The following is a 25,713-nucleotide window of genomic DNA, read 5'->3' as shown; positions in this document are numbered from 1 at the left end:
CATGTGTGGCCGCACAAAACGGACCCGTTGGTTGAGAGGGTTCATCTCCTCCACGCGAACCCTCAGTACGCCTGCGTGGCGTACCCCGACGGCCGACAGGACACGGTCTCTCTGCGGGACCTGGCGCCCGCCGGAACTCCACACACCCCCCCAACACCAATCACCCCCTCTGGAGCTCCACGCACCCCTCCAACACCAATCACACCCTCCCTCCCACCGGCGCATCCCACAGCCGCCCCCTTCCCTGGTGGATCAGTCCTTCCCCCGGCCCCTGGGGGTAGTGAAGCAGGAAGAGACATCGCTACGCTCCCAGAGACGACGGTGCCCGAGCCAGTGCCTGCATCACCACCGGGGCTGAGACGATCGGGGAGGACGACCAGGGCACCCATTCAACTCATCGAATCTTTATAACAAAGCAAGAAATGCCTCTGTAAATAATTCAGTTGCCCAGTAAAAGCGGCATTGTAAATAGTGCTGGTAGTCTGATATCGGAGCATAGCCACTGTGTTAGTGGCATCCCAGGTACCGACTCTGTAAACCCCTACCACCATACGGCCCACTACCCCCGCCGGGATTTTTTTAACAAGGGGTGAATGTGGTGGTATGCATTAGGAGGATTACGGTACCCTGTGATGCCAAGAGGCTATTGGTGGATAGACGCCGGGTCCCGATTGGATCAGCCGCCTACTGGCTCCACCCAGTAAGGCGGAGTATAAGAGCCCGGATTCTCCCAGCAGCCGCATTCTGTAATTGTGCTGCTGGGGAACAAGTCTGCGTAATAAAGCCATCGATTGACTCCATCTCATCTCGTCTCGTGAGTGATTGATTGTGCTACAATCTGCTGGCCGTTTACCTGTCTGACTGGCTAGCCTTTCCAAAAGGAATTTACACCGGGCTTTCTCTGGCTTCTCGCTGCTGGGCAAGATCTTGGTCTATCTTGGTCTCCTGGATTACATTCCACTGATGAGTATGAATTCTATTTTATTTGGATGCTGTGGAATGAATAAAGATTTTGTCAAAATGTTATTCATTGAAGACAATCTGGCCATGTTTGAAGGGTTGGGATATTGTGGTGGTCTGTGTGGACTAACTTTTTCTGTTTACCATTGTAGGACTGGATAATTGCACCAGAGGGCTATGCAGCGTTTTATTGTGACGGAGAATGTTCATTTCCACTCGACTCCCACATGAATGCAACCAACCACGCAATTGTTCAGACATTGGTAAGGGCTTCCTGACCAGGATCAGACTGCACTGCTTTTCCATGCATTTTGCCTTGATTGTCAGTTTGCGGTTATGGGGGCTGTGGGGTGGGATGAATGGCCTGGATTTTGCAGTCCGTGGAGTGCTCACCACTGGCCTTGAAAAAAGATATCAACAAAGATCTGGCGATCTCTGCAGCCTGATTTTCCTTTTCCCCAAAGGCAGTTTAAATCTGGCACCAGGCCAAGGGGATCTCCTGCCTTACAGCAACAATGATGCCACCAAACAAAGTATAGCCAATCACATTGAAGCAAAAGAGGAAGTAAAAACAACTGAATCCTTCTCTTCTAATTTCAGATAGTTAAACAAATGATTAAGGTTGAAACTGAAATAAAGATTATTTTATCATGAGGTAGGAATATGTCATTTCACAAATATAAATTTTGCTTTTTGGGGCCTGTAAACATCATCTCTCCTTTTTTTTGTAGGTGTTGTGCATGGCCTATTAATTTAAGTGTGTGGGACGTTTAACTTAGAGGGGTCAATTTTTGCTCAGGCTACATTGAAACTTCCTGGTTGCTTGTGGGAACATTGCCAGTGAGGGCGTTTAGCAATAATTGTGAACTGAGAATGCTGCTAAAAAAACCCAGTTACATCCCATTCACCAAGCTGGAACTATTTCAAGGATCTTTACAGTGAGACTAATAGTGTAAGATTAGATGTTCTTGTTAACTCATGTATTTCCCCTTGATTGCAGCCTGGAAATCTAGAGAACCTTTGAATCACTGAATACAACTTCTGTATTTCTGTGTTCTGCTGTGCAATGTGCAATTGTTAACAGGACCTACACCCGTTGGTAAAGTCAAAACTGAGGAACCTTTCCTTGCTGAGAAAGTTTATTGACTTTGTTCATTATCAACCTTCCACCTCCACCCAGTGTCCCATTGATCACCAATTTATATGTGTTCAAATGCCCATCACCTTAACAATGTAATTAACATTAACAAATCATAACAATGTAATTGATAAAGCATTGGCACAGACTCCCAAAGTTGTTGTCAGGTTAGTGTAATCGCTCCATATAATTTAACCCTGGGAGTGCAGATATGGCAGCAAATGCTGATCGCTTTGTTGTCAATACCATCACAAAATTGGGATCATTATTTTACGGTCTTGGACCTACAATAAAATTCAATTCACAAAATGGTCATGTGGGTCTACCCGTTCTGCCAACCTTGCAAGCAGTGTGGCCCTGCATCATTCAGGCATGCTTTCCTATTGAAGGCAAAGGAGATGGAACTGGGAGGTCTTCTGGTAGGTGACTGAATCTTGCCAGTCACGCCTCCTAATCTGAGATGAGCACTGGGTTAACCTGGCAGATACAAGAAGCATCTTTGCTTCAGTTTGATTTCTGAAACAACCATAAAAAGGAGCAGCAACTCTGGAACCAATTTTCATCCTGAAATTGTTGAATATTGACCGGGATAAGGGTGACTTTCTGTCTATATAGTTCATGCATTTTCGTATTTGACTTTTTTCTGGGCATTGAATTTTGGCACTTTCAGACAAGACATGATAGGATTAATGGGAAATTTCTGAGGCATTGATCAAGCAAGTTTTCTGAAGTACTGACTAAAGAGTAGCATTGATGAACATCCCACTGTTCAGAACCTGAAAGTTAGTTTTGATGTACAGAACTAACAGGAGGAGAGAAGAAAATTGGATAGTTGTGCATTGGGAGGAAACAAACCTGATGAAAACAGATTTAAGAGATTTTATTCTCCCAACAGGCTCATCTGTTGAAGCCAGAAGCAGTTCCAAAACCATGTTGTGCACCAACCAAACTCAGCGCCACTTCAGTACTCTACTTTGATGAGAAATACAATGTGATATTAAAAAAGTACCGGAACATGGTGGCAAAGTCATGTGGCTGTCAATAAAATGTATCCATGTATGGTGCAACTGTGCTTGGTCAAATATTCAAGACATTATGCAGCTGGAAGAATAACATTGGAAAAAATGACCCAAGGTGTGAACAAGGCTCTGCAGGTTCCCAAATGTTGCCTAATGAGATCATATTTAATATATCGCAGTTTGATTTAGTTTTTACAATAGAGATTGTCATCTTTGCAGCCTTTAGATATATTTGTCATGGTTCAAAATAATGTACCCAAGTATACCAAAGCACTTGCACTTCGACACTGAAGACAAGAAAACTTTTAACTAATATTTTTGACAGTACCAGATTACAATGATTTTTTTGCCCACGTATAAACAAAATAGATAATGCGGAGAAAGGAGACATTGACTTATCCTGCTGGTGACTAAGACTGTACAACCCACTCGTGGAAAAAGTGGCACACCCTACTCTTCCTCCTTGTGTACATTCTCTTATGCAACAGACGTTTCCATGTATTACTTTGATTGACACAGCACTACTGATTGAAAAAAACATAACTTAAACTTTTTAATAAATTTAATCCTCACCTTTGTGTGTTAATTTTTGCTTCTATCATAAATCGGGTGGGCTCTAAAGTATCATTGAGATGCTGCCTTTACTACGAGCTGTGTCACTTGTGAGTGAGTAGACCTTCATTACTGAAAATGTCATTGCTTCTTATTATGTTTTATTTAGATATTTTCCATTCTATATTCTTGGAATCATAAGGACTTTGCTACCTCGAAACTTAGTCCCTGAGTAGATGCGATTTTATGGAATCAAATTAACCTTTTAATTACTTGCAGCAAGAAATGTAAATACAGTAGCTCTTCCTAAATTGGCATTTAGAAACTCCACACCATGAGCATCGCCATGCACATCAAGAAACAGTTAAATAGGGGTGGCATGTGGTGCAGTGATTAGCACTGGGACTGTGGCGCTGAGGACCCAGGTTCGAATCCCGGCTGGGTCACTGTCCGTGTGGAGTTTGCACATTCTCCCCATGTCTGCGTGGGTTTCACCCCCCACAACCCAAAGATGTGTTGGTTAGGTGGATTGGCTATGTTAAATTGCCCCTCAATTGGAAAAAGAAAAATAATTGGCTACTCTAAATTTAAAACAAAAAGGACAGTACGGTGGCGCAGTGGTTAGCTCTGCTACCTCACGGCACCGAGGTCCCGGGTTCGATCCCGGCCCCGGGTCACTGTCCGTGTGGAGTTTGCACATTCTCCCCGTGTCTGCCTGGGTCTCACTCCCACAACCCAAATATGCGCAGAGTAGGTGGACTGGCCATGCTAAATTGCCCCATAATTGGAAAAAAAATTAATTGGGAACTCTAAATTTATATTAAAAAAAAAGAAACAGTTAAATAATTTGATGTAAGTTACCCTCCAAAAATCCCTCAGTTTTGCTTTGATTGGCTAAGACCAGAACTGGTTAAATTGGGAATAAAAAAACACAAAATACAAATGGATCATTTGTTTTTGGTTTACAACAAAGGTAAGTGGGCAGGAGTTACTTTAAGCATGTTGAATTTCTTAAGTTGATCACATAGTCAAAAACATTCTAAAATAACTTTTCTCTAGTAAGAGATCTCTTGCTATTTTACATATTGGACTCGAGAGAGTTTTTGTTTGGGTCATTCCATACGTGGTCCATTAGCAACAGAAGTCAATTCCAATAATTGTATAAGGTGGAAGAATGAGTCAAAAACTAGTCTTTTCCCTTAAGCAGATTTAGGCTTCAGACAGCACAACAGAGTGACAGACTCTCTCACTACCTTTCACCCCCGTCCCCCACCATTGTTACAGCTGTCTCCCATTTATAGATGCACCTGTGATTTTCACTTGTCTTTAACAACGCAATTGGCTTAACAATGTAATTGCAGATGCAGTGACAGATTCTCCTCTTTCTTTTAAATTAAAGCTTTTGAAAATGAATCAAGAACATTTTTTTCAACCCAAACAAAAGGAAACAAAGTAATGTATTTACACATTATAGATACTACAATAACAACAAAGCAAAAAAAATGTTTTTCCATTTTGTAATTAAAACATAAGATACATTAAAACATAAGCAGGCATTTCTTTTTGTAAAAGGTCTGAAAATTGGTGGCTTTTGTCAACCTACCGTATATTAAAAATCTCCCTTGTCTCCAACATTTCTTTTAAGCTAATCAAGTCTGTTCTTAGCCATTTTCCAGCGACACTTTTTATTGAATGAATGGTTATCAACATAGCGTTCTATGGGCAAACATTACTCACATTGCCCCTTGTATGGTACTTCGGTCATATATTAGATAAGCAGACACCATGGCCGGGATTCTCCGAAAATGAGGCGATGTCCCCATGCCCGCTGGAAAACGGGCGCGAATCACTCCAGACTTTTTTCAAAAAGTCCGGAGTGATTCTCCGACTTCAAGAGGGTTAGCAGAGCCCCGGCGTACACCGCGCAGCTCCTGCTGCCGATACGGGGCCCTGCACTTACGGCTGCGGGTCCACACCTGCGCTTGCCGACCGTTTTCAAGCCAGCCCCCGCACAACATGGTGGAGCCGCACAGCGGGTCGGCACGGAAGAAAATAGGCCTCCTCTCGGATCACGCGCACCCGCAGATCGGTAGCCCCTGATTACGGGCCTGGCCGTCGTGGAGGCCTCCCTGGAGTCTGATCCCCCGCCCCCCCCCCCCCCCCACCAACCAGGATGGCCTCCGCGGCCGCGAGTCCGAGCTCCCGCCGGGTGAAACCATACGGGAACCACACCGGCGGAACTTGGCCGGTCGACCGCGGAGAATTGCCACGGGTGCCTCTTTCAACAGCCCCCTACCGGCGTCGACTGTGTGTGAGCGACTGGCGCTGATTCTCCGGTCGCCGGAGAATCGTGTCCCGGCGTCAGAGCCGATCGTGGGTCTGCCTTTAACTGGGAGCAGCCTGTTTTCAACAGGATGAACCTCACGGAAAAATACCACACTCTCTTGACAGGTCATTCAATCCATAAATACACTTATTCAATTTCCACAACTCCCCTTCTGTTTTGTCAGCTTCTTGAGGTGGTTTAAAAAATACTTCCCTTTGAAATGTCTCAACTTGCAAAAATGCAACTTTTATATCAACTGATTTGATGTTTCAGGAGTATTTTGTTAAAAAACCTTTTAAAAATATCTTCAAGCTCACTGTCCCTGAGGTCGGGAGTCCACCTTGACATCTTGATCATCAAATCATTTCCTTAAAACTCTTCTCTATCCCCTCTCGGCCTTGTTATATTACAGGGGTGTAATATATATGCTACTCATTTGTCTTGCCGAGTTATACTTAACTTGATGATAAACAGTCAAAGTCTTCCAGTGGATGACAAATTATTTATTGAGTAGCAAAATAATATAGTTGTGAGCTCTTTACTTTAATACTTTGACTACTTGTAGAATTAATTAAGATTGAATTAGATTAACAATGAATATAATACACTACACTCTGGCTACAACACACATGAAGAGAAAGAGAGCAGAGATCGGGAAACTGCTTGATCCTGCTTATATAGTCCCTGTTAGTGTTGCCATCTAGTGTTCATCTGACTGTACTGACTGCACATTAACTAATCATGTATTTACATATACAGAGATCACTACAGGCCTCAACTTCACTTCCCTGCCCGTTCTCCATAACCCGTCAATCCGTTACTAATTTAAAATCTGTCTGACTCCTCAAATTTACTCCCGGAATCCAGTGCACTCAGGGGTAGTGAATTCTACAAATTCAGGACCCTTTGAGAGAAGCAATTTTTCCTCGTCTGTTTTAAATCTGCTACCCCTTATCATAAAACTATGACCTCTTGTTCTAGATTGGCCTACAAGGAAGCTGCCACTCCAAGCCTACATTTTCAATGCCTTTTATCATCTCATATACCTCAATTAGATCTCCTCTCATTCTTCTAAACTCACCACCACCGGCCTCGTAGTATATCTCCTTGGAGGGAGCGGCAGCGGCGCCGATGCCAGCGCCCCCAGACTCGTACCCACATAGGACGCCGTCTCCAGCCTCTTCCATGCAGCCCCCACCCCCTCCATCACCCACTTGTGCACCATCGTCGCCTGGGCCTCTTTTTCGGCGGACGAGTGCCGAATTTCAGAGGCATGGAGGGTGCGGGAAAAGAATGCCACGGGCCTGCCTGCCTGATTGAGGGTGGCGGCAAGGGCGACGTCCGATGCATCGCTTTCTACTTGGAATGGAAGTGTTTCGTCGACAGCGTGCATTCCAGCTTTGGCAATATCAGCTCTGATCCGGGCGAAGGCTTGTTGGGCCTCGACCGTCAGGGGGAAGTGAGTGGACTGTATGAGTGGGCGGGCCTTGTCCGCATAGTTTGGGACCCACTGCGCGTAATATGAGAAGAACCCCAGGCAGCGTTTGAGGGCCTTGGGGCAGTGGAAGAGGGGGAGCTCCATGAGGGGGCGCATGCGGTCGGGATCAGGCCGCAGAACTCCGTTCTGGACCACGTAGCTGAGGATGGCTAAGTGGTTTGTGCGGAACACACACTTCTCCTTGTTATACGTGAGGTTGAGGAGAGTGGTGTGCGGAGAAATTTATCAAGGTTGGCATCGTGGTCCTGCTGGTCATTGCCGCAGATGGTCACATTGTCTAGGTACGGAAATGTGGCCCGCAAACCGTACCGGTCGACCATTTGGTCCATCTCCCTTTGGAAGACCGAAATCCCGTTGGTGACGCCGAAGGGGACCCTAAGGAAGTGATATAGCCGGCCGTCTGCCTCGAAGGTGGTGTATGGACGGTCCGATTTACGGATGGGGAGCTGGTGGTAGGCGGATTTCAGGTCCACCGTTGAGAAGACCCGGTACTGTGTAATCTGGTTAACCATGTCAGATATGCGTGAGAGGGGGTACAAGTCGAGCTGCGTGTACCTGTTGATGGTCTAGCTGTAGTCCACGACCATTCGGTTTTTCTCCCCAGATTTAACCACTACCACTTGAACTCTCCAGGGGCTGTTGCTGGCCTCGATGATGCCTTCCCGAAGCAACCGCTGGACCTCAGACCTGATGAAGGCCTTATCCTGGGTGCTGTACCGTCTGCTCCTGGTGGCAATGGGTTTGCAATCTGGAGTTAGATTGGCAAAGAGGGAAGGAGGGTCGCGAGGGGTGGTAAGGGTCTGCCGAATTTAAGGGTCAGGCTCTGGAGGTTGCACTGGAAGTCCAGGCCGAGGATAAGTGCAGCGCAGAGGTTAGGGAGGACGTAGAGGCAAAAGCCATGGAACTCTACGCCTTGGACTGTGAGCGTGACCGTGCTGTACCCCCGGATCGTTACGCGATGGGATCCAGAGGCCAGGGAGATTTTTTGATTGGTAGGGTGTACCTTAATGGAGCAGCGCCTTACCGTATTTGGGTGTACAAAGCTCTCGGTGCTCCCGGAGTCCATTAGGCAGGAGGTCACATGGCCGTTGACTTTCACGCTGGTGGATGCGTTGGTCAGGTTATGTGGTCAGGACTGGTCGATTGCCATGGAGGCGAGCCGTGGTTGATCGTCGGGTAGTGAGGCGGCCGTTGAGTTGAGGTCCTGGAACACTGTTGGTGTCCACGTGCTGCGGGGTGGACAAGATGGCGGCGCCCGGAGATTCTGGGGGTTGCAAAATTGTGGCACCCATGGAACGCACATTGCGGGGGTGGAGCAAGATGGCGGCGCCCGTGAAACGCACGTGTTGTGCGGAGAGGAAGATGACGGCGCCCATTGGTCGCACATGGCCTGGGGAGGAGAGGAGGTTGGCGGTGCCCATTGTTCCCCGTCTCCCTACCCTCATTGTATGCCCCCATCAGCAATGGCGCCAGGTCACTCCCCAACTTTTTATAAAAGTCCACCGGGAACCCATCCAGGCCCGGTGCCTTCCCTGTCTGCATCGCCCCCATACTCTCCATCACCTCCCTCAAACCAATGTGGCCCCCAATCCCTGCACCAGGTCCTCATCCACCCTGGGAAACTCCAACCCGTCCAGGAACCGCCACACTCCCTCTCACTGACCGCGGGCTCCGACCTCCTATAAAAATCCTCAAACACCCCATTCACCCCCACCAGGTCCAGCTCCTCCCTTCTTGTTTCATCTCCCTCGCCGCCTCCTGCTTCCTCAGCTGGTGGGCCAGCATCCTGCTCGCCTTCTCACCATACTCATATACCCGGCCCTCTGTAGCCACCCACTGCCTTCCCCATGGACACCAATCCGAACTCAATCTGGAGCCTCTGCCGCCCCATCAACAACCCTGCCTCCGGGGCCTCCGAATACCTCCTGTCCACCCTCAGAATCTCTTCCACAGCTTTGCCATCTCTGCCCGTTCCACCTTTTCCCTGTGTACTCGAAACAAAATAAATTTATTTGAACCACCGCCTTGACTGCCTCCCACAGCATGGTGGCCATGATCTCCCACGTATCGTTCAGCTCCATATACCCCCGAATGGCAGCCTTCACCCCCTCACACTTCTCCTCATCTGCCAACAGCCCCACATCCACTGCCCGTACCAGCCTCCCCGAACAGGCGCCGAAATGTGGCGACTAGGGGCTTTTCACAGTAACTTCATTTGAAGCCCACTTGTGACAATAAGCGATTTTCATTTCATTCATTTCATCCACTGTGGGCATTGCCACCCCCCCCCCCCCCCCCCCCCCCCCCCCGCCACCTTGAGCGGGAGTTACCAAATGTGCGACCACTCACTCCATGGCTGCCACCGGAAGTCCCTGAAACCTCAGCTTTAATGAAAGTCTTCCTGCTTGCATGCAAGGCATTCAGATTAGCAGAATAAGTAGGGCTAATGCTCGTCCTATCTAGAGCAGAGGGGGCATCTAATAGGACCAAAGCCACTTTTGGATGTTCACCACCTAGTATGGACTGTGCCTGCCTACCATTTTCAAAGAGTTCTTTGCATGTGCTGTTCATGCCAGCACTGTCTGGAACTTGCAATCTGGTTGATGGGCCAATATTTGATATAATATGTCGACAGGTTGGCACAGGCCAGGGCAATGCCAAGGGGTGGGGCCTGAGGGGGGCCATAGCCATGAAGGGGGTGCATAGAGGCAGGTGGGTGAAGGAGGTGTATAAAGGCTAGGGGCATGAAGGGGGCGCATGGGGGAAGCTGAAAGCGAGGGTGGCCTTAATGTTTGGGGGGCCCTCAGCAACCCCACAGCGGGGTATGCTCACGTGGGGGGGTGGGGGGGGGGGCAATGCCCCAATGATAATGAGGTTGAATGGGTTGGGGCTGAACCACCCTCACGCCTGCATGGTGTGGGGGGAGTGACGTGGAGTGATGGGGGGGGCGGGGGGAGATTGGCCCTCCGGGGTTGAGGGTTGGAGGGAGGTGTTGTACATGTCTTTGGGCATTTCGCTGTCTGTGTGTGGAGGGTTTGGGAGACCTTCAGCTTAACTTTGAGATCTAGGCACCCTTTAAAAAGGGTGACAATCTCCCCAAGCTCCAATACAATGACCAAGTGTGGGTGAATTGCCATGGAAATCATGCCAGAACAGCTAACTGGTTTCTCACCGGTCTTCCAGCCCAAAATTACACTGTAATTTCTGGGTGAATTTTGCCCCATATCTGTACAGTGTAGCAAAAGAAAACCCTGTCCTTTGCGCATACTTTTAAGTACAGTGCCACTGCATTGTTAAATTCCCTGGCTCGTGGCAAGGTCACAACAGGACGTTGTCATGACTTTTGACATTTAATGTAAATTTCACATTGAATCATGTCTTGCTCAATAAGGTCATTGTATTCTTTACCAAGCACTCCAGCATCTTGCAATAAAGCTTGAAGTTTTTGGGGCATCGGATGTGCAAACTGTCTATGCAGCTTCCTTGTCCACCAAATTCTCATTCCCAATAGTTGACAAGACTTCTTGAACTCTGACAAGAAATTTCTGCCTTCCTTAATGAATGGCAGTAATGGCCTGACCTAGTAAAATGTAGTTTGACAGTTTTCCTGATCACGATTGCACTGTCATTCTTGATATCTGGCATCATCTGTGCTTTTTTAATTGAAGATCTACTTAACTATAGACGTATCTTGCTAGAGACCACATCAGTACTGATGAAAAGACTGATCCCAGCTATTCTGCAAGGGAGCACTACCCTTTTGCACCACGTTAGTGTGCTATCATCTCCAAATGTGAAGCAGGTAGAGCTTTCATACTCCTTCCACTCACCATCCTGACTTGGAAATATATCACCGTTCCTTCACTGTCGCTGGTTCAAAATCCTTCATTACCCTCCCTAACAGCACTGTGGGTGTACCTATACCACATGGAATGCAACGGGTTTGATCCCGGCTCTGGTTCACTGGCCATGTGGAGTTTGCACATTCGCCCCATGTCTGCGTGGTCTCAATCCCACAACCCAAAGATGTGCAGGGTAGGTGGATTGATCATGCTAAATTGCCCCTTAATTGGAAAAAAAATTTAAAAATAAAAAATGAAAATGGAATACAGCGATTTAAGAAGGCAGCTCAACCACATAGTCGGAGGCAATTTGGGGTAATTGATGCTGACGCCCACACCCTATGAATACACTTTTTTGAAATGACCATTAATGGGCCTCATTCTGCCACCGCTAGTTTTAACCCAATGGTTAGTGGGCCTATTGTCAGTCAAGGACCATATCAAGCAAACCTGTGTGGGTTGCTTGAGATCCTCGGGAGGGGTGGCGAGGCGGGGACTCCATCGTTCAAAGTGCCTGATCGCGGGACCCAAAAGCACAAGCGGGGTGGGGGTTGCTGAGAGCAGCTTCCTGGTGACCCCCGCCCCATGAAATCCCTCTCTCCAACCATAACTTACTTGTGGCCTGTGTTATGGGCCAGAGTTTAGAAACTCCAAAGTATATTATGAAGTTCACCTGACCTATAACTTTTTGTTGAATTTGGCTAGGATGAGCACAAGAGGTGTGATTCAACAGTCTGCCGAGACACTTTAATCAAAATAAGCTTTATTCTAAGAACTTAGTTAACATTTATGTAAACATTTTTATCAATTACAAACATAAAGACATCCCACAGCTACAGTAATCTATATGTAACACTTAATGAATTCCCCCATAACTGTTCCAATTCAAAAACAAAACCCCATAAACCAAAAACTCCTTTTCAAGGGCGTGACCCGGCACTCTGCATTCTCACTTGAATAAGATTGGCTTTCCCTGAGATTCTGACCCTGTCTCACTAGCAGGTTTAAACCCTTCCGGAAAGCAAACTATATCTTTTAATTTACAAAAACTGGTAGCTATAATCAATGTTTTTTTTTACTGGAACAGGTATTTGAAATGAAAATAGAGAGAGACAGGCAAAATACTTCTTTCTCCTGCCTGAGCCACAGCAGTCAAAACAAAAGCGAAAGTAAAACAGCTCACAGAGCCACAGCCCATCTCCACCCACAAAATGACATCACTGAAGCCATGTGATAAGACAAAAACCTTTCTTAAAGGGACACTCGTGACACCTGGGTCACTCCTCGATCCTGGGCCTTTGGCGGTTGTCATTCCCACAGCAGTCACTGCCAACCTGGTGACCGAAAAAGAGCTAGCAGCTCTCAGTGGGTGGGATTTCCCCACCCCTACCCATTCCATTAGTCCCAGGGAAGGCCAGCCAGTGGCCACGCATGCCTGGGAAACACTTAATACCAGTAGATCTTCCCGAAGGAATCAACGCAAGTCCCTTACGGCCCACTAGTTGGCTGGGGAGACCCTGGACGCCTCCATAACACTCCCTCCCCCTCCCCCCCCCCCACATCTAATTAACTCTGCTTCTCTCTCCACAGTTGCTACCTTAACTGAAGAGATTTCCAAAATGTATTCCGGGTTTTTTTTCAGATTTCCAGCATCCACAGTATTTTGCTTTTGTTGCAGATCAAACGACTAATTTGTTGAAGCAGCAAAAAAGTCTTAGCATTTTTCTGGTTGGGTTTAAGGCCTGAGTGCGTTAATTAAGGTTCCCGATTGCACTTAAATAGGAATTTGGCCGGATCCTGTGACTTTTTCGGCACTGGCTGCATTGCAAACCCATTTGAAATAATTATGGACAGTCTTGACTGTGGGAGAATGCTTGTTGCAAGTGTGGCTGTTTAATTATTTGGCTGGCAAGTTAGAGTTTTTCTTTGCATATTATTTTATCTGCATTTCTGTGACTACTGTGTTTACATCTGATTTCTGCGTTGCAAAACCTTTGTTTCCAAACCAATTACAACCACTATCTTGCTTCAGCTGCCAATTCACTTCCATGAACCAAAGTATCTGGATGGCAAGTCCTTTAGGTGTTTTAATGCAATGGATCTCAAACTGGGGTCTCTCGGGCAGCACAATGGCGCAGTGGTTAGCATTGCTGCCTCACAGCACCGAGGTCCCAGGTTCGATCCCGGCTCTGGGTCACTGCCCATGTGGAGTTTACACATTCTCCCCGTGTTTGCGTGGGTTTTGCGGTAGATGGATAGGCCACGCTAAATTGCCCCTTAATTGGAAAAAATGAATTGGGTACTCTAAATTTTAAAAAAAAAATTGGGGGTCTCTGGACTCCTGGAGACAATCAGTAGGGTCTGGAAAATAATTGAGAGGTGGGCAGATGGAGGAAGGCTTGGTGCAAGTCAAGAGGCAGATGTGGAGTCCATCTGCAATGCAGACTGGGCGGCTGCCTCATGCAGGAGGGGAGCATGTTTGTAGGAGCAATTAGAATGACCTGAAGATTACAAGATAGACCTGCCGTTACCAAGGCTGGTGGTGGGTGTGAAGTGACTCAGCCTTATTCAAATTTTTAAAAATCTTTAAATGCTGTGTGTATGAGCCAAAAGCATACTGGTCCTAAAAGTATTAAAACATTCATTCCTTGCAGTACTTTCATTTAATCAATATTATTTTTTTTACTAAAATATTTTATTGAAAATTTTTGGTCAACCAACACAGTACATTGTGCATCCTTTACACAATATTATAACAACACAAATAACAATGACCTATTTTATAAACAGAAAATGAATAAATAATAAATAACAAAAATGAAAACTAACCCTAATTGGCAACTGCCTTATCACAAGTAACACTCTCCAAAAATATAATTTAACAGTCTAATATATAATTATCTGTAGCAACGACCTATACATATTATACAGTATATATTAACAACCCTGAGAGTCCTTCTGGTTCCTCCTTCCCCCCCCCCCCCCCCCGGATCCTGGGCTGCTGCTGCCTTCTTTTTTCCATTCCATCTATCTTTCTGCGAGGTATTCGACGAACGGTTGCCACCGCCTGGTGAACCCTTGAGCCGACCCCCTGAGAATGAACTTAATCCGCTCTAGCTTTATAAACCCTGCCATGTCATTTATCCAGGTCTCCACCCCCGGGGGCTTGGCTTCTTTCCACATTAGCAATATCCTGCGCCGGGCTACTAGGGACGCAAAGGCCAAAACATCGGCCTCTCTCGCCTCCTGCACTCCCGGCTCTTGTGCAACCCCAAATATAGCCAACCCCCAGCTTGGTTCGACCCGAACCCCCACTACTTTTGAAAGCACCTTTGTCACCCCCATCCAAAACCCCTGTAGTGCTGGGCATGACCAAAACATATGGGTATGATTCGCTGGGCTTCTCGAGCACCTCGCACACCTATCCTCCACCCCAAAAAATTTACTGAGCCGTGCTCCAGTCATATGCGCCCTGTGTAATACCTTAAACTGAATCAGGCTTAGCCTGGCACACGAGGACGACGAGTTTACCCTGCTTAGGGCATCTGCCCACAGCCCCTCCTCGATCTCCTCCCCCAGCTCTTCTTCCCATTTCCCTTTTAGTTCATCTACCATAGTCTCCCCTTCGTCCCTCATTTCCCTATATATATCTGACACCTTACCATCCCCCACCCATGTCTTTGAGATCACTCTGTCCTGCACCTCTTGTGTCGGGAGCTGCGGGAATTCCCTCACCTGTTGCCTCGCAAAAGCCCTCAGTTGCATATACCTGAATGCATTCACTTGGGGCAACCCATATTTCTCGGTCAGCGCTCCCAGACTCGCGAACTTCTCATCCACAAACAGATCTTTCAGTTGCGTTATTCCTGCTCTTTGCCACATTCCATATCCCCCATCCATTCCCCCCCGGGGCAAACCTATGGTTGTTTCTTATCGGGGACCCCCCCCCCCCAAGGCTCCAGTCTTTCCCCTATGCCGTCTCCACTGTCCCCAAATCTTCAGTGTAGCCACCACCACCGGGCTTGTGGTGTAGTTCCTCGGTGAGAACGGCAATGGGGCTGTCACCATAGCCTGTAGGCTAGTCCCCCTACAGGACGCCCTCTCTAATCTCTTCCACGCCGCTCCCTCCTCCTCTCCCATCCACTTACTCACCATTGAAATATTAGCAGCCCAATAATACTCACTTAGGCTCGGTAGTGCCAGCCCCCCCCCTATCCCTGCTACGCTGTAAGAATCCCTTCCTCACTCTCGGGGTCTTCCCGGCCCACACAAAACCCATGATGCTCTTTTCAATCCTTTTAAAAAAAGCCTTCGTGATCACCACCGGGAGGCACTGAAACACAAAGAGGAATCTCGGGAGGACCACCATCTTAACCGCCTGCACCCTCCCTGCCAGTGACAGGGATACCATATCCCATCTCTTGAAATCCTCCTCCATTTGTTCCACCAACCGCGTTAAATTTACCCAATGCAATGTGCCCCAATTCTTGGCTATCTGGATCCCCAGGTAACGAAAGTCCCTTGTTACATTCCTCAACGTTGGTCCTCTATTTCTCTACTCTGCTCCCCTGGATGCACCACAAGCAACTCACTTTTCCCCATGTTCAATTTATACCCTGAAAAATCCCCAAACTCCCCAAGTATCCGCATTATTTCTGGCATCCCCTCCGCCGGGTCTGCCACAGATAGTAACAAATCGTCCGCATACAAAGATACCCGGTGTTCTTCTCCTCCTCTAAGTACTCCCCTCCACTTCTTGGAACCCCTCAACGCTATCGCCAGGGGCTCAATCGCCAGTGCAAACAATAATGGGGACAGAGGGCATCCCTGCCTTGTCCCTCTATGGAGCCGAAAATATGCAGATCCCCGTCCATTCGTGACCACGCTCGCCATCGGGGCCCTATACAACAGCTGCACCCATCTAACATACCCCTCTCCAAAACCAAATCTCCTCAACACCTCCCACAAATAATCCCACTCCACTCTATCAAATGCTTTCTCGGCATCCATCGCCACTACTATCTCCGTTTCCCCCTCTGGTGGGGGCATCATCATTACCCCTAACAGCCTCCGTATATTCGTGTTCAGCTGTCTCCCCTTCACAAACCCAGTTTGGTCCTCGTGGACCACCCCCGGGACACATTCCTCTATTCTCATTGCCATTACCTTGGCCAGAATCTTGGCATCTACATTTAGGAGGGAAATAGGTCTATAGGACCCGCATTGTAGCGGGTCCTTTTCCTTCTTTAAGAGAAGCGATATCGTTGCTTCAGACATAGTCGGGGGCAGTTGTCCCCTTTACTTTGCCTCATTAAAGGTCCTCGTCAATACCGGGGCGAGCAAGTTCACATATTTTCTATAGAATTCGACCGGGAATCCATCCGGTCCCGGGACCTTTCCCGCCTGCATGCTCCTAATTCCTTTCACCACTTCTTCTACCTCGATCTGTGCTCCCAGTCCAACCCTTTCCTGCTCTTCCACCTTGGGAAATTCCAGCCGATCCAAAAAGCCCATCATTCTCTCCCTCCCATCCGGGTGTTGAGCTTCATATAATTTTTTATAAAATGTCTTGAACACTCCATTCACTCTCTCCGCTCCCCGCTCCATCTCTCCTTCCTCATCCCTCACTCCCCCTATTTCCCTCGCTGCTCCCCTTTTCCTCAATTGGTGTGCCAGCAACCTGCTCGCCTTCTCCCCATATTCGTACTGTACACCCTGTGCCTTCCTCCATTGTGCCTCTGCAGTGCCCGTAGTCAGCAAGTCAAATTCTACATGTAGCCTTTGCCTTTCCCTGTACAGTCCCTCCTCCGGTGCTTCCGCATATTGTCTGTCCACCCTCAAAAGTTCTTGCAGCAACCGCTCCCGTTCCTTACTCTCCTGCTTCCCTTTATGTGCCCTTATTGATATCAGCTCCCCTCTAACCACCGCCTTCAGCGCCTCCCAGACCACTCCCACCTGGACCTCCCCATTATCATTGAGTTCCAAGTACTTTTCAATGCACCCCCTCACCCTTAGACACACCCCCTCATCTGCCATTAGTCCCATGTCCATTCTCCAGGGTGGGCGCCCTCCTGTTTCCTCCCCTATCTCCAAGTCTACCCAGTGTGGAGCGTGATCCGAAATGGCTATAGCCGTATACTCCGTTCCCCTCACCTTCGGGATCAACGCCCTTCCCAGCACAAAAAAGTCTATTCGTGAGTAGACTTTATGGACATAGGAGAAAAACGAGAGCTCCTTACTCCTAGGTCTGCTAAATCTCCACGGGTCTACACCTCCCATCTGCTCCATAAAATCTTTAAGTACCTTGGCTGCTGCCGGCCTCCTTCCAGTCCTGGACTTCGACCTATCCAGCCCTGGTTCCAACACCGTATTAAAATCTCCCCCCATTATCAGCTTTCCCATCTCTAGGTCCGGAATGCGTCCTAGCATCCGCCTCATAAAATTGGCATCATCCCAGTTCGGGGCATATACGTTTACCAAAACCACCGTCTCCCCCTGTAGTTTGCCACTCACCATCACGTATCTGCCCCCGTTATCCGCCACTATAGTCTTTGCCTCGAACATTACCCGCTTCCCCACTAATATAGCCACCCCCCTGTTTTTCGCATCTAGCCCCGAATGGAACACCTGCCCCACCCATCCTTTGCGTAGCCTAACCTGGCCTATCAGTTTCAGGTGCGTTTCCTGTAACATAACCACATCTGCCTTAAGTTTCTTAAGGTGTGCGAGTACCCGTGCCCTCTTTATCGGCCCGTTCAGCCCTCTCACGTTCCACGTGATCAGCCGGGTTGGGGGGCTTCCTACCCCCCCCCCCCCCTTGTCGATTAGCCATCCCCTTTTTCCAGCTCCTCACCCGGTTCCCACGCAGCTGTATCTCCCACAGGCGGTGCCCCCCGCCCATCCCCTCCCATACCAGCTCCCCCCTCTCCCCACCAGCAGCAACCCAGTAATTCCCCCCTCCCACCCCCCCGCTAGATCCCCCGCTAGCGTAATTACTCCCCCCATGTTGCTCCCAGAAGTCAGCAAACTCTGGCCGACCTCGGCTTCCCCCCGTGACCTCGGCTCGCACCGTGCGACGCCCCCTCCTTCCTCCTTCTCTATTCCCGCCATGATTATCATAGCGCGGGAACCAAGCCCGCGCTTCTCCCTTGGCCCCACCCCCAATGGCTAATGCCCCATCTCCTCCACCTCCCCTCCTCCCCCCATCACCACCTGTGGAAGAGAGAAAAGTTACCACATCGCAGGATTAGTACATAAAACTCCTCTTTCCCCCCTTTTTAACCCCCCTCTTCGCCCCCCACATTCGCCCCACCACTTTGTTCAAACGTTCTTTTTAATAACCCGCTCATTCCAGTTTTTCTTCCACAATAAAAGTCCACGCTTCATCCGCCGTCTCAAAGTAGTGGTGCCTCCCTCGATATGTGACCCACAGTCTTGCCGGTTGCAGCATTCCAAATTTTATCTTCTTCTTATGAAGCACCGCCTTGGCCCGATTAAAGCTCGTCCTCCTTCTCGCCACCTCCGCACTCCAGTCTTGGTAAACGCGGATCACCGCGTTCTCCCATTTACTGCTCCGAGTTTTCTTTGCCCATCTAAGGACCATTTCTCTATCCTTAAAACGGAGGAATCTCACCACTATGGCTCTGGGAATTTCTCCTGCTCTCGGTCCTCGCGCCATCACTCGGTATGCTCCCTCCACCTCCAACGGACCCGCCAGGGCCTCCGCTCCCATTAACGAGTGCAGCATCGTGCTCACATATGCACGGACGTCCGCTCCCTCCGCACCTTCAGGAAGAGCAAGAATCCTCAAGTTGTTCCTCCTTGCGTTGTTCTCCAGTGCCTCCAACCTTTCCACACATCGTTTCTGATGTGCCTCATGCATCTCCGTCTTCACCACCAGGCCCTGTATATCGTCCTCATTCTCGGCTGCCTTTGCCTTCACGACCCGAAGCTCCCGCTCCTGGGTCTTTTGTTCCTCCTTTAGCCCTTCGATCGCCTGTAGTATCGGGGCCAACAGCTCTTTCTTCATTTCCTTTTTGAGCTCTTCCACACAGCATTTCAAGAACTCTTGTTGTTCAGGGCCCCATGTTAAACTGCCACCTTCCGACGCCATCTTGGTTTTTGCTTGCCTTCCTTGCCGCTGTTCTAAAGGATCCACTGCAATCCGGCCACTTTCTCCTCCTTTTTTCATCCGTATCCAGGGGGGATTCCCTTCTGGTTTACCGCACAGTGTTTTTAGCCGTCAAAATTGCCGTTGGGGCTCCTATCAAGAGCCCAAAAGTCCGTTTCACCGGGAGCTGCCGAAACGTGCGACTCAGCTGGTCATCGCTGCACCCGAAAGTCCTAATCAATATTATTGATGCACAATCAATTACTCGTGAGACAAGGAGAGTCATACTAATCGGCTTTAATTATCTAGAACTGTACCCAGCAGCTCCGATACAGAAAGTGAAGGCTGCTGGGATGGCATTGGTTCGTATACCCCGCCTCTCAGGGCAGAGCTATGTACGTTAGCCAATGGTAGACTCCTAGGTCTAGCCAATGGTCATCCACCTCTCAGGTACTGCAATACCTGGTATTACCACATTCACCCCCTGGTAAAAAAAAGGACCCAGCGGGGTGATGGCCAGTGTTACTGTCGCCTTTTGCATGGTAGGACCAGGTATTGCAGGTACTGTGATGTCGAGGGTAACAGAGAAAGTTTTTATTGTTTTATGGTGCAGCAATCAGACGATCGGGTGGCCTGGTCATCCTTCTGGAGCATCTGGGCTTTGGCGATGATCCTGGTGTAGGCCCCGGCGGTTGTGGCTCCAGGAACGTGGTGTCTTCCTCCCTGGCAGCTTTGTCACCCCTAGGCGGCGCTGTTGGGGTGAAAAATGGGCAGGGGGAAGGGGCACCTGTAGGGGGCGCCGGTGCCTGTTCGGCGCTGAGTAGGGGCGGCGGCAGTACTGGCCCTCCGGTCAGGTGCTGCGGGGAGGGTGGGGGTGGGGGCAATGGTGCGGGTGCACGTGGGGCTCCGGCGGGCGCCAGGTCCCGAAGGGAGACCGTGTCTTGGCGGCCGTCAGGGAATGCTACATAGGCGTACTGGGGGTTGGCATGCAGCAGGTGGACCCGCTCAACCAACGGGTCCGACTTGTGCTCCCTCACATGTTTCCGCATCAGGACGGGTCCGGGTGTCACTAGCCAGGTTGGGAGCGAGGTCCCGGAGGAGGACTTCCTGGGGAAGACAAGGAGATGTTCGTGAGGTGTCTGGTTTGTGGTAGCACAGGGCAGCGACCGAATGGAGTGAAGGGCCACTGGGAGGACTTCTTGCCAGCGGGAGACTGGGAGATTCCTGGACCGAAGGGCCAACAGGACGGTCTTCCAGACCGTTCCGTTCTCCCTCTCTACCTGCCCGTTTCCCTGGGGGTTGTAACTGGTCGTCCTGCTGGAGGCGATGCCTTTGCTGAGCAGGAATTGACGCAGTTCGTCGCTCATGAAGGAGGACCCCCTATCACTGTGTATGTACGTGGGGAAACCGAACAGTGTAAAGATACCCTGGAGGGCCTTGATGACGGTGGTTGTGGTCATGTCTGGGCAGGGGATGGCGAATGGGAACCGGGAGTATTCATTAATCACGTTAAGGAAGTACGTGTTGCGGTCGGTGGAGGGGAGGGGGCCTTTGAAATCCATGCTGAGGCGTTCAAAGGGACGGGAAGCTTTATCAGATGCGCTCTCTCTGGCCGGTAGAAGTGCGGTTTGCACTCCGCGCAGATTTGGCAGTCCCTGGTGACTGTCCTGACCTCCTCGATGGAGTAGGGCAGGTTGCGGGACTTGATAAAATGGAAAAAGCGAGTGACCCCCGGGTGGCAGAGGTCCTCGTGGAGGGATCGGAGGCAGTCCACTTGTGCTGTGGCACAAGTGCCGAGGGACAGGGCATCAGAAGGCTCATTTAGCTTTGTCGGACGGTACAAGATCTCGTAATTGAAGGTGGAGAGTTCTATCCTCCACCGCAAGATCTTGTCGTTCTTAATCTTGCCCCGCTGTGCATTATCAAACATGAACACCACCGACTGTTGGTCCGTGAGGAGAGTGAATCTCCTGCCGGCCAGGTAATGCCTCCAGTGTCGCACAGCTTCTACTATGGCCTGGGCCTCCTTTTCGACCGAGGAGTGGTGAATTCCGGAGGCATGGAGAGTGCGGGAAAAGAAAGCCGTCGACAGGGGGAAGGTTGTGGACTGGATCAGGGGTCAAGCCTTGTCTGTGTAATTAGGGACCCATTGTGCATTATAGCTAAAGAAGCCGAGGCAGCGCTTTAGGGCCTTGGGGCAGTGAGGGAGGGGGAACTCCATGAGGGGGCGCATGCGTTCAGGGTCGGGGCCTATGACTCCATTTGAAATGAAATTAAATGAAATGAAATGAAAATTAGATGAAAATCGCTTATTGTCACAAGTAGGCTTCAATGAAGTTACTGTGGAAAGCCCCGAGTCGCCACATTCCGGCGCCTGTCGGGGAGGCTGGTACGGGAACATTTTGCACTACGTAGCCTAGGATGGCTAGACGGTGGGTGCTAAACACGCATTCTCCTTATTGTAGGTCAGATTAAGGAGGTTCACGGTCTGGAGAACTTTTCAGAGGTTGGTGTCGTGGTCCCGCTGGTCATGGCCGCAGATGGTGACGTTATCAAGATACGGGAACGTTGCGCGTAAGCCGTACCGGTCAACCATTCGGCCCATCTCACGCTGGAAGACCGAGACCCCGTTCATGACACTGAAGGGAACCCTTAAAAAGTGATAGAGCCGCCCATCTGCTTCGAAGGCAGTGTACTGGCGGTCCCCATGACGGAGGGGCAGCTGGTGGTAGGCAGACTTGAGATCCACCGTGGAGAAGACCTTGTATTGCGCAATCCTGTTTACCAGGTCGGCAATACGGGGGAGAGGGTACGCGTCCAGCTGCGTAAACCGGTTGATGGTCTGGCTATAGTCGATGACCATCCTATGTTTCTCCCCGGTCTTTACCACCACTACTTGAGCCCTCCAGGGGCTGTTGCTTGCTTCGATGACCCCTTCCTTCAGCAGCCTTTGGACCTCGGACCTGATGAAGGTCCGGTCCTGGGCGCTGTACCGTCTGCTCCTGGTGGCGACGGGTTTGCAATCCGGGGTGAGGTTCGCAAACAGGGAAGGCGGGTCGACCTTAAGGGTCGCGAGGCCGCAGACAGTAAGGGGGGGAATAGAGCCGCCGAATTTAAAAGTCAGGCTTTTCAGATGGCACTGGAAATCCAGCCCAAGGAGGGTGGCTGCGCAGAGGTGCAGCAGAACGTACAGGCGGAAATTGCGGAATTCCCTGCCTTGGAGAGTGAGGTTCGCTAGGCAGAACCCCTTTATCTCCACTGCGTGTGACCCGGAAGCCACGGAGGTCCGTTGGTTTACGGGATGGGTGACAAGGGAACAGCGCCTTACCGTGTCGGGGTGGACGAAGCGTTCTGTGCTCCCGGAGTCGATCAGGCACGACGTCACGTGGCCGTTGATAGCGATCGTTGTGGTGGCTTTCGCTAGCGTCCGGGGCCGACTCTGGTCCAGGGTCACGGAGGCCAGATGCAGCAAGGGAAGGTCTGGTCAAACAGCGTGGAGTCGGCAGTGCTGGGGGCCTGAGGCCGGTTCCGGGTAACGGAGGCCAGCTGTAGCAAGGAGGAGTTCTGGTCAGGCAGCGTGGAGTCGGCGGTGCTGGGGGCTTGAGGCCCCATCCAAGATGGCGTCAGCCACGGGTCGCACATGGAGTCCGGGGATACAGAAGATGGCGTCGGCGAGGGACAAAATGGCGCCGCCCATCCACCCAGCGTGGTGGCCGGGAGGCAAAATGGCCGCGCCTGTGGGTCGCACGTTGCCGGTGGGTAGGAGGGCGGCGGTGGGCCTTAGACAGCCGGGACCTGGAACAAAGGCTGATGATAGTTGCTGGCAACCGCTGCCACGGCACGGGCCTGGCAGACTGCGACATAGTGGCCTTTCTTGCCGCACCCTTTGCAGGTGACGGTGCGGGCCGGGCAGCGTGCGCGCGGATGATTCGTTTGGCCACAGAAGAAGCAGCATTGGACGGCGGTGAAAACGGGCTGTCTAGCGGTGCCGGCCTGCGGGGTTAGCGGGAAAGACTGGGGGACTGCCGCGACGGGGTGCCACGCAGCCCAGGGGGGTGCCGTGCGCCCGGGAGCAAAAGCCAGTGTATTTTTGTACGCAATGTCCACAGACCCTGCCAGGGCCCGTGCCTCAGTGAGGCCCAGCGTGTCCATTTCAAGAGTCCGACCACCTGGGGTTCGTTATGAGCAGGGTATAAAAGCAGGCCCAACTCAGGGCCTGGTGTAACATGTCCCCCCAGCTAGGATTGCATTGGGAGTGCGATACTGCATTACACAGACTATTGTAAATATGTAAATAAATCCATCTTTGTTAATGGCAGCTTTCCTCTGAGTTATTATACTGCCGACGAGGATTAACGGCAGCTCCAGACTTGCCCGGCGATTCGCCGAGCCGGCGGAAGTTTATTTGTTGGGAGCGGCATGTCATATTGCTTAAAATGCAGTTGATTGGAAAATTGGATGCCTTCAATGGAGGTCTGGAGGATTAGAATCAATAAGCGGAACGCTACTTCTTCCAAGCGAACGGAATATTGGGGGAAGACCGACAAAATATTTTCCTCCAGACCGCCTGTGGGGCCCAGACATTTGGCATCAGCAAAGGTTTGACGCATCCAGCTGCACCAGTTTCCAGGTCTTTTGATGAACTGGTAGCAATGGGTTCGGACCACTGGGACCCCAAGCCGACGGTGATTATATAAAGGTATCGGTTTAACTCTGTGGCACGCGGTCCTGGTGAGTCAGTTACGGACTTTTTAACTCAGCTGTGGAGCTTGGCTGAGTACTCCGAGTTTGGGTCATCTATCTCGGAGATGTTGAGGGACTGGCTCGTGTCCGCTATCAATGATATGGTCACGCAGAGGAAGCTGGTCGTGGAAACTATGTTAGATTTAAAGCAGGCCATTGAGCTTTCCTTCTCTTGTGAACACGGCGAGAAGGGTGTACAGGAACTGCAGGGGTCCATTGATTATGGTGTGCCTAGTTTGGGCCGCCCTCATTTTGGACTTCGTATCAGTCGCGGGACAGTGCAGATACATCCAAAGTTCCTCTGACAGAGCAGCCCCAAGGCAGGTTCGTGGCAGAGTTCAGGTTTCAGGTGCTGCCGCAGCCTGGTGATATTTCACCCAAGGATGATGGTGAGAGCTGGCCGGCTTCCCACCATTGTGGTCTCATGAAGGTCTGAGTGGCCCGGTGCAGTGCAGGACATGCCCTCCGTGACAAACTCCAAGGTCACCCCGGACCAGGGCCTTGCACGTGGAAGACATCAACTGTTTGATGCAATTGAAATGTGTCTCGGCTCCGAGGGTCATGCCGATCCAGGTTACTTTGCAGATTTATGGACATCCAGTGTCGATTAAGATGGACACTGAGGCTGTCAACTCCATTGTAGACCTCTGCATGTTTCGACGTATTCCAGGATCGAGGTTGCCGTATTCCAAGGCAAGGTTGGCCTTGGAATACGGGGGAACCATTAAAAATTCTGGGGACTGCCATGATGTATGGACAGCAGTCGGTCCACATTCCCATGGTGGTAGTACATGGTCCGGGTCCCAACCTACTAAGAAGAGACTAGTTGGGAGTCCTTAGATTTGATTGGCAACAGATCTTCCGAATGGGCTCCGGAAATCGTTACGATGCATTCAATATCTAGAGGTGTTCCAGGAGGGTCTGGGCAGGATAGAGGTTGCCAGGGCCCACATCTATGTGAATTCAGCTGCTCAGCCCCAGTACTTCAGGGCGAGACCTGAACCCTGAGCGCTGCTTCCAAAAGTGGAGGCTGAACTGTGGCACCTACAAGACCTGGGGGTCATACGACCCATACAGTTTGCGGAATGGGCCATTCCTGTGGTGCTGGTGATGAAGTGTCCAGCTGTGTGGGGACTTTAAGCTTACTGTCAACAGGGCTTTGTGGCTAGACTGCTACCCAAGGCCCCGAGTTAAGGATTTATATGCTCGGTTGGCCAGGTTCTTTTACAAAGCTGGACATGAGCCATGCATCCCTGTAGGTGGAATTCAACCCCGAGTCTAAGAAATTTGACACTATTAACATGCATCGGGGATTGTTTGAATACACCCGCCTTCCATTTGGGGTTTCATTCGCCCCCACGACATTTCAGCATGTGATGGAAAACATCTTGCAGGGCCTGCTGAAAAGTGGCGTCTATTTGGACTATGTTCTTATCACCGGTTCCACGTAGCAGGGGACAACTGGCGAACCTCCAGCAAGTACTCCGCCGTTTTGCCCATGTAGACGCCAGACTGAAGCGCAGTA

The 25,713-nt window shown here is 50.1% G+C and overlaps 1 protein-coding gene across 4 annotated transcripts in view; it reads left to right on the top strand.

Annotated features, from left to right (window-relative positions):
* Positions 1 to 3,691, top strand: part of LOC140417229 (bone morphogenetic protein 7-like) — a 177,667-nt gene extending 173,976 nt beyond the window's left edge. For all 4 annotated transcript variants that reach the window (XM_072501187.1, XM_072501186.1, XM_072501185.1 and 1 more), the window contains 2 exons: positions 1,113 to 1,223; positions 2,994 to 3,691. In XM_072501187.1, coding sequence (XP_072357288.1) covers positions 1,113 to 1,223; positions 2,994 to 3,143 — 261 coding nt within the window. In that variant the 3' untranslated portion in view covers positions 3,144 to 3,691. The remainder of the gene's footprint in view (positions 1 to 1,112; positions 1,224 to 2,993) is intronic.
* Positions 3,692 to 25,713: the final 22,022 nt, after the last annotated feature.

The sequence above is a fragment of the Scyliorhinus torazame genome, chromosome 1 (assembly GCF_047496885.1).
Source record: "Scyliorhinus torazame isolate Kashiwa2021f chromosome 1, sScyTor2.1, whole genome shotgun sequence".
Lineage (NCBI taxonomy): Eukaryota > Metazoa > Chordata > Chondrichthyes > Carcharhiniformes > Scyliorhinidae > Scyliorhinus > Scyliorhinus torazame.
The sequence above is the reverse complement of the archived record's forward strand: the minus strand, read 5'-3'. Positions and strand labels throughout refer to the sequence as shown.